At 53.7% G+C, this 11,467-nt stretch overlaps 2 protein-coding genes and 1 long non-coding RNA gene across 5 annotated transcripts; 2 read left to right on the top strand and 1 right to left on the bottom strand.

Annotated features, from left to right (window-relative positions):
• Positions 1 to 98: 98 nt before the first annotated feature.
• LOC112873398 (serine carboxypeptidase II-3-like) lies at positions 99 to 1,971 on the top strand. The gene is made up of 5 exons (XM_025936360.1): positions 99 to 363; positions 507 to 614; positions 696 to 973; positions 1,089 to 1,453; positions 1,596 to 1,971. The coding sequence occupies exons 1-5, from the start codon at positions 99 to 101 to the stop codon at positions 1,969 to 1,971; spliced, it is 1,392 nt and encodes a 463-aa protein (XP_025792145.1).
• Positions 1,972 to 2,613: 642 nt separating this feature from the next.
• LOC112876735 (protein UPSTREAM OF FLC-like) lies at positions 2,614 to 5,774 on the bottom strand. Of its 2 annotated transcripts, XM_025940904.1 has the most exons (5): positions 5,646 to 5,774; positions 5,484 to 5,553; positions 5,260 to 5,375; positions 4,071 to 4,740; positions 2,614 to 3,261 (listed from the first exon to the last, which is right to left on the bottom strand). In XM_025940904.1, exons 1-5 carry the CDS (start codon positions 5,749 to 5,751, stop codon positions 3,144 to 3,146), a joined length of 1,080 nt encoding a protein of 359 aa, XP_025796689.1. In that variant the 5' UTR covers positions 5,752 to 5,774; the 3' UTR covers positions 2,614 to 3,143. The 2 variants fall into 2 exon arrangements, with proteins under 2 accessions (XP_025796689.1, XP_025796690.1); XM_025940905.1 differs by lacking the exon at positions 2,614 to 3,261 and having other exon boundaries at positions 4,067 to 4,740; positions 5,646 to 5,754.
• Positions 5,775 to 9,830: 4,056 nt separating this feature from the next.
• LOC112877923 lies at positions 9,831 to 11,036 on the top strand. Of its 2 annotated transcripts, XR_003225599.1 has the most exons (4): positions 9,831 to 9,883; positions 10,001 to 10,392; positions 10,525 to 10,615; positions 10,748 to 11,036. It is a non-coding gene; the product is annotated as an uncharacterized LOC112877923 (long non-coding RNA). The 2 variants fall into 2 exon arrangements; XR_003225598.1 differs by having other exon boundaries at positions 10,001 to 10,615.
• Positions 11,037 to 11,467: the final 431 nt, after the last annotated feature.

Genomic DNA, 11,467 nt, shown 5'->3' with positions numbered 1-11,467 from the left:
GCCCAAAATTTAGCCTCGGGAAAGTCTGCTCCGTCTATAAATCCGGAGCTCGAAATACACGCCGGCACCACCTCTTTCCATCGGAAGACACGACGGCGATGGCGACGACGAACGCCATTGCGCTGCGCCTCTCCGTCGCGATCGTCTTGTCCGTGCTCTCGCGGCAGGCCCTCGCCGCCGGCGAGGGATCCAAGGAGGCGGACAGGATCCCCCTGTTGCCCGGGCAGCCGCTGGGTGCGCTTCTCCAGCAGTATTCCGGCTACATCAACCTCAATGACAAATACGGGAAGTCGCTCTTCTACTATTTTGTGGAGGCCGCCGCTGATGCCGCCCAGAAACCTCTGGTTCTCTGGCTCAATGGAGGTAAAATTCTTGTCCTGCATTCTCAACCTTTACAGTTTTCAGAAAATTTTCCCTGTCAGAAAAGATATGGAACATTTGCCCCCATTCATATATGATCTGTAATAACTTCACCTCGGGTATGCATTGATTTGTCTCTTGCGCAGGGCCTGGCTGCTCGTCGTTTGGGATCGGAGCGTTCCAGGAGATCGGCCCGTTCCGCGTGGACACGGACGGCAAGACCCTCTGCAAGAACAAGTACACCTGGAACTCAGGTCAGGCCTGCACACACAAAACCGCCCCGATCTTCGCGTTTGCGTTCTGAAACCAACGGGGGCGACGGCAACGATGTGCAGTGGCGAACGTGCTGTACCTGGAGAGCCCCGTGGGCGTGGGCTTCTCGTACGCCGTGGACACGGGGGTGTACAAGGTGATGAGGGACAACATGACCGCGACCGACTCGCTCCAGTTCCTGCTCAACTGGCTGGACCGGTTCCCCGAGTACAAGGGCCGCGACTTCTTCATCGTCGGCGAGAGCTACGCCGGCCACTACATCCCGGAGCTCGCCACCGCCATCCAGGTCGCCAGGATCACGCGCCCCGCGGAGACGCCCATCAACCTCAAAGGAATCGCCGTAAGTAGCTAGTGTTGCTGTTGCCAGTCGAGTCGAGCTCGACACACTAGCAGTAGCAGATCGTCATGGAGGAGTGATCGTGCGCTGCTGACTGCTGCTGCTGGTGGTGGTGCAGATTGGGAACGCGATCCTGGAGTTCGCGGCGGAGCAGAGCGCGCTGTACGAGTACCTGTGGCAGCACGCGTTCCTGTCGGACTCGGGGCACAACCTCATCGCCCAGAGCTGCAAGGGCATCGACGACAACTCGCCGCTCTGCTCGGGGGCCAAGGACACGGCCTACAACCAGCTCGGCAACATCGACGTCTACAACCTCTACGCCGGGACCTGCCACGACAAGAAGGTCAAGCCCATCGGATCCAACTGCATGGACCTGGCTGACCCTTGCGCCCAGTACTACGTGGATGCGTACCTGAACCAGCCAGAGGTGCAGAGGCTCATCCACGCCAACACAGGGCTCAAGTACCCGTGGACCAGATGCAGGTATGGTTTCGTCGCCGTCGCCGTTCACCGCATCTGCAGTAGCACATGCTAGCAGTGGTGTTACTTGTGCATCGTGGCAACGACCCACGTACACGAGCAAGACTGAACGCTGAACTCATCTGTGCGTGGTGGAACACAACAGAGGCACCAACTACAACCTGTTCAAGTTCGGGGACTCGCCCTACACGTCGATGCTGCCGTACCTCAAGGCCATCATCAACAGCGGCATCCGCGTCTGGATCTTCAGCGGCGACCTGGACGCCATGGTCCCCGTCATCGCCACGAAGCAGTCGATGCAGAAGCTCGGGCTCCCCGTCGTCGCCGACTGGCGACCATGGTCCACCGACGGCCTGGAGGTCGCCGGCTACGTGATCGAGTACAAGGGCCTGGTGTTCGTGACGGTGCGCGGGTCCGGGCACATGGTGCCGATCGACCAGCCGGACCGCGGCCTGGTGCTCTTCAAGTCATTCATGGAGGGGAAGCCGCTCCCCAAAGCCGCGCCCATGGTCGACGAATGACAAGGGTTGTGCTCTTCTCTCTTCACCGGTACGGTTCCTGGATAATTATTACTCCCTTCAATCCTAAATTAAGCTAAAATGATTAATAATTTGGAATGGAGGGAGTAACTGCAGGATTGTACCGTCCAAAGCACTGCGAGTTGTACAATGTATACAATGTTTCGATGGCGTCTAAGAATTGTCTGACGTTTTCTTTCAGAGAAAAGGAAAATTGTCTGAAACGTCTCGGCCGTCAGCGGCCAGTGCCAGACATATATTGAAAAAAAAAATGGAAACCGTGTTCTATGATAGCAACATTGATAGCACAAATAAATTTAACATGTAAATTATTTAATCAGCATTTCAGCCTTTTCATTTTGAGTTAACAAAGCAGGTGGATGATAATTTTAGTAAAACATTTCCGGAACTTCTTTACTCTGTCTTATCATTTTTGGGCAGAACACATGAATTCCTTTTCCCCTTTGACCAGCTCTTCTATCTTCAAATGGGTTCAACAAAATTTGAGAATATTTAGTTTTATAAGCGTCTCAAAAGAAAAAAAAATCTACACAGATGAAATTGCACATCAGTGATTGCCAGCGGCCGGCCTAGCAGGGGGCAAAGCAAGAGGGTTCTTGGCGCAGGCGGGCAGGCGGCAGGCCATTGCAAAGATAGCCTGGCGCGGTGGCGCTGGCTGCCGGGAGTGGCAGCGCCCGGCAGGGAAAAGCACTGCACGACCGACGCTGCTACGAGTGGGAGGCGATGGCCGCGGCTGGTGCGTCAGCCGTCAGGACAGCACACAGGAGTACAGGACAGGATCCAGCAATGAACGAAGGCATCATGCATCCAGCATCCAGGGTCCCAGCCAAAGCCAGGCAGCCATGTCTATCTTCTTTCACATGAAGCTAGGGCCTACACACTACACCGTCCGCCCAGCACAGCTGCACGCTGATCGCTGACGACTCCAAGCGAAATGAGACCAACACTGATAAAACCGGCCACCAGCTAGTCTACTGCTACTCTCGCTCTCTGAAACTAACATCTGCAAGGATGACCTGAACACTGCAGATCTAAAGATGCTTAACACACTGTCTAGTGTTCAATCAAGCTGTGTGTTGTACACAGGTAGAGCTAGCTAGATACTACGTTTAGTTCCTGCAAATCTGATGTAAGGCGCTAGAGGTCGGTCTGGTCTACTTCTGCGGCGGCTGCTTCTTCCTGCCCGGGATGCACCGTCCCCTGACCCCTCCGCCGTCGCCTTCCATCTGCTCATCCGCTCCATCCTCGCCGATCCCGCCGACGCCAAGCCTCCTGAAAATCAAGCAAGAATGATTCATCGAGCAGTCGTTCGATTCTGAATTTCCACGATACGCGCTAGGTAGCGTAGCTAGATGCTTCACGCAAACGCCAACCATTAATCACGTGCGTGCGTAAGCGTAAGATTATCAGCTACGTACGCGTGCTACAGTGCTAGCTCTACCTTGTTTGGCATTGTGCAGCTACGGAGTGACTGACTGGCTGGCTGTGAGCTACAATACGACTCCGTGCAGAGCTACACTGGCACAGTGCACAAAGTACGGTCGCCAATGTGCAGCCCCAGCCCCCGAACAGTGCATATGCACATGGCCCCGTGCCATGCATGCATTAGCATTGAGCATTCATTCCTGCATGCAGAAGTCCACAGTCCACACTGCACGACGACGGGCAGCATCCGGCCAACACAGACTACTGATCCGGTGCTTCTTCGGTGAAACAGTGTACACTGCTACTGCCACGTCAGCATTCTCAGGCTCGCCTTCGTTTTCTTCCGAACATACAAAGGGCGTACACTGCTCACTTGTTGACCTCTCTGTTGTGTCACGGCTAAACTCCAAGCCTTCCCATTTAGTCCTAACATGCCACGCCACACCTACGTGCTACATGTGTACGAGCCCCAGGAGTGAGCTCTTTGGCTAGACGTGACCACACGAAAGCGACTATGAGATCGTAAATGAATTAGCAAACGTTCATTCCTGCTGTGACATTGTCGAGAAAAAACAACCATGCGATGACAAAAGCTAAAGGCGTAGAGATAACGAGGACCAGGCGTACGGTTTGGAGAGAGTGAGGTTACCACTTACCTCTCCTCATTGTACGAATTGGACCGCTTGAGCGACGACGCCGGCAGCGGCGTGCCCCGGCCGCCGGCTCCCTCCACGATGCTGCCACTAAAGTACTCCTTGTCCTCCACGGCGAGGTGCCCGAACCGGCGGCCCAGGTCGGCGCTCCCCGCCGCCGCGTCCTCGTCCTCCTCGTCCGCGCCCGCGCGGGCCGAGAGCCGGCTCACCAGCCCGCAGCTCCGCCTCGGCTCGGCGCGGCACTTGCCCGAGCCGCCGCCCGCAGCCCCCGCCGCCGACCCGCACGCGATCAGCTGCAGGAGCATCGACCCGGGGCGGTTCGGCTCGGGCTCCGGGTACTCGGCCCGTCCCGGCTGCAGCGGCGCCGGCGCCGGCGCCGGCGGCTTGTCCGAGGAGGTCGAGGATGGCGGCGAGGTCTCCTCCGCGGGCAGCTCCACGGGGCGGCTCCGGTTGGTCCGGGCCGAGACGGCGGCGAGCTTGTCCGCCCGGGCGAGCCGCGCCCCCGCGTGCGGGCCGGCCCGGCGGTGGTGGTACGAGTAGCCCAGCTCGTCGTCCTCCGGATCCTCCACGGCGGCGTCCCGGTAGGCGTCAACGTACTGCTTGTGGCTGTGGGGCAGAGCCATGGGCTTTGTCGGGGACCTGTCCGTCACGCGGAGGTGCTGGAACCGATCCGCTGCGACGTTCAGAGACGATGTCAGCGAGAGGGGCGAAAAAATAGGTTAAAAAATTTCATGATCTGGCCAGCAGACAGGTGGCCATTAATTCAGATGATGGGCGCGGCCGGTGAAGTCAAGCGCGGGGTGACGGCCGGGCCGGCCTGACGGGTTCACATCACAAGTCTTCGCGAATTACGAGGTGGCGCAGAAAGGCAACGTGCACGGTGGGAAAAGGCTGCGCTCGCATTTACCAGCCGCCCATGGTCCAACCGGTTGGCGATCAGACATGGGCAACCGGGAAAAACTCACAAGAAAAATGGAGCTGCTTCCGGGAGACAGTGGTCAATGCGGTACTTGTAATTCGGAATTCACAGCAGTAATCATCAAAAGCAGCGTGTTAATTTGCATTATCCATGATGTACTTATATATGCTCCAGCCTTTTGGATGCATGCAAGCCATAGCTCATGGACATGGCTATGTTTCAGCACGGTCAAACTGTATGCAGGTGGAGTAGGGAGACGATGATGGTCAGTACCTGAAGAGCAACCAGGGAAGATCTCGGAGCCCTTGAGCACGTACTCCACGCCGTCGGACGGGTAGATGACATCGTTCTCCGACAGGTCGTTCCACACGTACCCGTTCTTGTAGTTCCTGGAGACAAATGCACAGCAATCATTTGTAAGACGAAGTTTTCTCTGGAGTATAATGCTAAATGTGAGTTGAAAATGAAGCAGAAACCAGTAGATCCTCGCCGTCTACCTCTTGCAAGACCATGAGAAGAGAGCCGGCATGCCTTTGCCCCGCAGCAGCGTGAGCCTGTCCATCACATCTTCACGGCCACAAGAAGTAAAAATACATCACTGACATGTGTAAGGAGGACAAGAATCTAGTTGCCCACCGCGCGAAGACGAAGCATAGTACCTTTGAGCCGGAGGGGCTGGTGCGGGTGCTGCGCGATCTCCATGAAGTGCGGGTGCTCCAGCTGCCCGTTCCTGCAGAGGTAGTAGATGATCTGCACCCTCCTCATGGGCCTCGCCGGCGCCGGCCTCGCCACCGCCGCGTACGCCGGCCGGCCCCGCTCCGGGCTCGCCTCCACCCTCCCCGCCGCCCTCCTCCCTTCCGCTCCGCCCACCTCCATCATTCCCCTCCGGGGCCTAGGCGTCTAGCTCACTTACTCCTCACTTGGCGCTTCTTCCTTCTTCCACTTCTGCGGCTTTTGGCTGCAGGAACGGCGACTCCGCAGGTTCTACAAGCTTTGTAGAGACTAGAGACTAGAGGGGCAGACACGAATGGAGTGGGAATGGAACGTCAGCCGAGTACCGGGCGCCCATGCTCTCCCCCTCTCTCGACGCAGGAGCACTTTTTATACGTCGCGTCGCGCGCTTTGTGGATTTCGAAAGAGCCAACTACCCACCCCGGCAGCTGCGCGTAAACACGTCAAAACTTTTTTTTTTTGCGGCACTCGCTTTTACTTTAGCCGTGCCGGCCACTCGGAGTTCTAGTGGCAGCGCGCGAGCGCGCGGCGGCGACCTGGAAGAAGGCTGGGAGTTGGAAGCGGAGGAGCCCGGCGGCCGGCGGGTCTGGCGGGGCATGCAGAGGGCGTCATCGAGCATGTACTGCGGCGCATTGATTGCGCCTGCCCCGCACGGTGCAGGAGGCGCAGCGGCAGCGCTGCCGCGGCCGGGCCGGGGCCCGGCCGCCGTGATGTGGACTTCTGCTGAGGGGGGATGAGACGGGAGGGGGGGACCCCGCGTGGCGCGCAGCCGCCCCTTGCTGCCCGTGCCTTTCCTGGCCGCGTCGCCTGTTTCGCACGCGCTCCGGCCGGGCCGGACCAAGCACGACCTCGCCGGCTCAATCGCCCGGGCTTTGTTTTGTTTTGCCATGGCATGCAAGGAAAAGAGCAGGATACGGTTAGGAAGCGTCTTGTGCGATCGACTAGTGCAGTGCAGTGAAGGGCTTGTGAGAGATTGCGGCTTTTGGAAACTAGCCAGAGTGCAGTGCGTGCGCGCCTGCTCCGGTCTCGTCTGATGGGATGGGAAATGGCAGGCTTGGAGCTGGACGAACGAACGGGTGCCTCCACTACGGCCAGCCAGGTCGATCGAGGTGTTGCTGGTAAATCCAAATGCAAATGCTCCGTCCGGGATTCAAATCATCAAGGGCCATTAGAAATTTAATCATGGGCTAGAAGCTCTCTCTCTTCCAGGTGAAGGCTACCCTCTGATAAGACAAAAAGGGAGTAACAAAGCACTGAGAGCAGCCATCAAAATCGGCCGAGTTTATGAAGACGCACGCCCATGTCCGCCACTGGCCATAATCCATCAATGATCCAATGGCCCATCGAAGACTTCTGTTAAGAAAAAAAGAAGGCCCATCAAGACCAAATAGTGCTATACGGAAGGAAGATTGATTGAAGTCTCCGGTTCATAAATTCTTCAGTATTTCGCCAGGCATGCATTGAAGAGATTTTGCTGCGTGTTCTCCATGACTAGTACATGGCTGCACGCTGCCATGGCTACGCTTACTAGGATTAATAAATTGCTGCCCTTTCTTCGCTACACTCCTGAAAGTGCCATTGCCAGCTAGCAGCCGCCCTAACGAATTGCAGCCAGCCAGGCTCCGGAGCGGCTGCCATGCCTCTAGGGTAAAAAAAAATGATAATAAATCCCTTCTGCTCTTGATATTGAATTCATGGGGGCACAATATAGTATGAAAGTTTAGGCCCGTTTAGATTGCAAGATTTTATAACTTTTGACACTTTTTGGTACTGTAGCGATTTCGTTTGTATTTGACAAATTTTATCTAATTACGGACTAACTAGGATTAAAAGATTCGTCTCGTGATGTACAATTAAACTGTGCAATTAGTTATTTTTTTACATACATTTACTGCTCCATGCATGTGTCCTAAAATTGATGTGATGGAGAGAGAGTGTAAAAAGTTGGAACTTTGAAGGGATCTAAACAAGGCCTTACTTTACACTGCAGGGGCACTGTATGCCCGCTCTGATGAAAAACGTAGTTTAATTATCAGCAATAAATCCCCTGAGGATTCTGCTCCTCTGCAGCAAGCAGCATTGAGCTTCTGTTTCCTCGTGAAAAGGAAAAAAACACTTGTTGTGTAGCGTTTGTTTGTGTGAAAAGAAGCTAAAGCTGCACTAGGTGTAGTAGTATGTTGTAGTGTAGCTATCCATTGCATTGCTTCCCTTTTCATTTTTCGTGATATTTGGTTCCTACCAACGTAAATCCTTCTTGGGTTATGCCATGCAACATTCTATGCTAGTACGAAACAAAAAGTGGCAAGAAGGCTGAAGCAGATGCCTGGGTTGGTTTGGAACGGACAAGAAGGAAATCATGGCAGCCCGGTGCATCAATAATGTTGAGATTTGAGAGCATATAGGTACAGTCCACAAAGAAGGAAACAGAGCGCAAGAGGATAAGCAAATTGCCTATGTGCCTTTGCCTACCTGGGGCCTAGCGCTCGGTGCAGCTCTACGGGCTACGGGCTACGGGCTACGGCTAGTCTCCGATCAGAAGTTCAGAAGTCCTAGTGCTGAGGTGAGGTGATGAGGTTCAGAGTGGGGAACAACCAATACGTCTGCAATAATTGCATTGCCGTTCTGTAACTCCATCACGAGTGTATGTGCCCGAGTCAGCCTAAGGATGGACCCACGGTAAACTAAGGTCAATGTGTATGAGGCCGATCCGGCCTTTAACGGTGAGACCCGTCGAGAAAAAAAAAATCACTGCTTCTCCCGAGCGCGCGTCTTGGGAACTTTCCCCGTCTCTTCCGAGAAACCTGCGCAGGTACAGCCACTTTTTCCATCACCGGCGCAGGTACCGCCACTTTTCCCATCACCGCCGATTTGCTGAGCGCAGGGCAGTCGCACAGCCAATTTCGCATCAATACGCCGTAGATCCTGAGTCTTTCTCGTCATAGAGTTTGTAAATTGGGCTTCTCGCGGGGGCATTTGAGGGAACCTCCGACGCCACCGTCGACTGCAGCGGCCAGCTCCGCCCTCTTCTTCCCCAGCCAGGTCCGTTGCGGGAGAAGCTCGTGCTGATCTGCCTGCGTCGGTGGCCAGGGGTCTAATGTGGCGTCGATGCAGGGGAGGCGATTGGTGCGTGCTGGCGATGTGCTCAAGGACAAGTTGCGTCGCTAGGCTGACGCCATCCTAAAACCCGAGAAGGTATTTCACATGTTCACTTATACTTCTCCAGAAGTGGTGAGCTGCTTCCTGCACCTCCAAAGCTTGCCCCGTCAAAGTTCGAAGGTGAGTGAACAGACCTTCCTTGATATTGAACGCTCTGGAAATTTGATGAACCATATTGCTTAAAGTTGCATGGGGAATTAAAAGATCCATATTTTGTATGAGCTGAGAGGGTGGAATATTTTGAGAAAACTGGGATGGTGGGATACTTTGAGCAGACTGAGATGGTGGCATGACCATGTGTTGGTCAAACCGAAAATGGCTAAAATGTGGTCGAAATTATGTTGGCAGGTGGTTTTGGCTATATTGAGAGTTTGGACTTTCTGATTTTAGATTTGGTGGCTTTGCAACTGAAACCTTCCATTTGAGAATAGATGTGGTTGACCTTCACATGTGCTTTGTTTTATAGGCAGATGAACCATAAGAGAGGCCAACGGCTAGAGGATATGGAGGAAAGCTTCGATGTTGCTGCCCAACGGCTAGATGCAGATGAGCTGCACGTCCAGAAGCCAACGGTTAGGAGACGTAGCACACGACGACTAGCAGAATGCAACTGTAGCCAGTAGTAGTTGGTTGGCAGTTTGGTGTTGGTTGGCAGATGAGAGATTTGTGGAGAGATATGTACAAAATAATGTATTTTATTGCTTGAGGTTCGGTCTTAAAATTAAGATCCGGCCATATGCTTTTTGACCTTAAGGTCACATGTTGTACTGTATAAGGCCGACTCTAAGATCACCTTTTTTGGCTTAGAGCATCACGAGTGTATGTGGCCGAGTCGGCATTAAGGATGGACCCCACGGTAAACTAAGGCCAGCTCTGTTGTGTACGAGGCCAATCCGGCCTTTAACGATGGGATCCACGTCGAGATAAAAAAATCACCACGCCTCTGCTCGGGAGAAGCAGCGCGTGTCACTAGGGAACTTTCCCTATCTCTTCCAAGACCCCCGCGCAGGTACCGCCGCTTTTCCCATTGCCGCCGCCGCCGATTTGCTGTGCACAGGGCAGTCGCCGGCCGATTCCACATCATTACGCCGTGCATCTTGAGTCTTTCTCATCGTAGAGTTTGCAGATTGGGCTTCTCGTGGGAGCGCCGGAGGGAAACTCTGCCGCCGCCGTTGACTGCAGCAGCCGGCTCCGTCCTCTTCTTCCCCAGCCAGGTCCATTGTGAGAGGAGCTTGTGCTGATCTGCATGCGTCGGTGGCCATGGGCCTGATGTCGCCTTGGCGTTGGGGCTTCTCTGGTTCATGGATCGAGGACGTCGATGCAGTGGGAGGGGATTGGTGCGCACCGGCGATGTGCTCAAGGGCAAGGTGTGTCGCTAGACGCCATCCTGAAGCTCGGAAGGCATTTCACATGTTCACTTATACATCAAAAAGGTATTTCACATGTTCACTTATACATTCTCCAGAAGTGGTGAGCTGCTTTCTGCACCTCCAAAGTTTGCCCCGCCAAAGTTTGAAGGTGAGTGAACAGACCTTTCTTAATATTGAACACTTTGAAAACTTGGTGAACCATATTGCTGGAAGTTGTATGGGAACTAAAAGAATTCATATTTGGCATGAACTGAGAGGTGGAATGTTTTGAGAAAACTAGGATGGTGGGATGCTTTGAGCAAACTGAGACGGTGGCATGATCATATGTTGGCCAAACTGAAAATGGCTAAAATATGGTCGAAATTGTGTTGGTGGGTGGTTTTGGCCATAATGAGTTTGGACTTTCTGATTTTGGATTTGGTGGGCTTTGCAACAGTCTACTGGAACCTTCCATTTGAGAATAGATGTGGTTGACCTTCACGTGTATTTTGTTTTATATGCAGATGGACCATATGAAAGGTCAACGGCTAGAGGATACGGAGGAAAGCTTCACTGTTGCTGCCCAATAGCTAGATGCAGGTGAGCCGCACGTCCAGAAGCCAACGGCTAGGAGTCGCAGCACACAACGGCTAGTAGAATGTAATTGTAGCGGGTAGTAGTTGGTTGGTAGTTACGTGTTGGTTGGCAGTTGAGAGATTTGTGGAGAGATATTGTAGGATCACTGGACCAGTAAAGAGGCCTAGAGGGGGAGTAAATAGGCCTGTAAAAACTCAACTCCAAATTCTCGTTAGAGGTGAGTGCAGCACTGCTGTGCCGAGTGTGGCACTGCCGTGCTCAACAGAACAGAAATTACTGAGTTCAAAAACTGACGAACCAAAAATAGATCGAGTTAATTTCTAGTTTTCCTGCAGGTGTCAGCAACACATATATGGAGCTAAAACAGATAACACCACAGTAGATAAGTAGATCGGACTCAAACCTAGAACAAGCAAGTATCTAAACAATAAAGCAAATCAACACGCAAGACAAGGATTTATCCCGTGGTTCGGCGTCGCCACAAAGGCTGGCCTAAGTCCACGTTGTTGAGGCTGCCACAAAAGGCTTGAGCTTCACCACAAAGGTCGGCCCGTCCTCGTTCTCAAGTCAAGAGAGTGAACTCTTGAGATGAGGAGTGATTTTACTAGCTGCAAGGGAAAGTTACAGACCTCCCAGGGCTGCTACAC

This window comes from Panicum hallii, chromosome 9 (genome assembly GCF_002211085.1).
Source record: "Panicum hallii strain FIL2 chromosome 9, PHallii_v3.1, whole genome shotgun sequence".
Taxonomy (NCBI): Eukaryota; Viridiplantae; Streptophyta; class Magnoliopsida; order Poales; family Poaceae; genus Panicum; species Panicum hallii.
This window is presented reverse-complemented; position numbering and strand designations above follow the sequence as displayed.

Excerpts from the sequence above, each read along its gene's own strand:
- LOC112873398 (XM_025936360.1), top strand. The coding sequence starts at position 99 with ATGGCGACGACGAACGCCATTGCGCTGCGCCTCTCCGTCGCGATCGTC. Across the intron at positions 974-1,088 it reads TCAACCTCAAAGGAATCGCC|ATTGGGAACGCGATCCTGGA; the intron begins GTAAGTAGCTAG and ends GTGGTGGTGCAG. Across the intron at positions 1,454-1,595 it reads TACCCGTGGACCAGATGCAG|AGGCACCAACTACAACCTGT; the intron begins GTATGGTTTCGT and ends GGAACACAACAG.
- LOC112876735 (XM_025940904.1), bottom strand. The coding sequence starts at position 5,751 with ATGAGGAGGGTGCAGATCATCTACTACCTCTGCAGGAACGGGCAGCTG. Across the intron at positions 4,741-5,259 it reads CTTCCCTGGTTGCTCTTCAG|CGGATCGGTTCCAGCACCTC; the intron begins GTACTGACCATC and ends TGAACGTCGCAG. Across the intron at positions 3,262-4,070 it reads AATTCGTACAATGAGGAGAG|GAGGCTTGGCGTCGGCGGGA; the intron begins GTAAGTGGTAAC and ends CTTGATTTTCAG.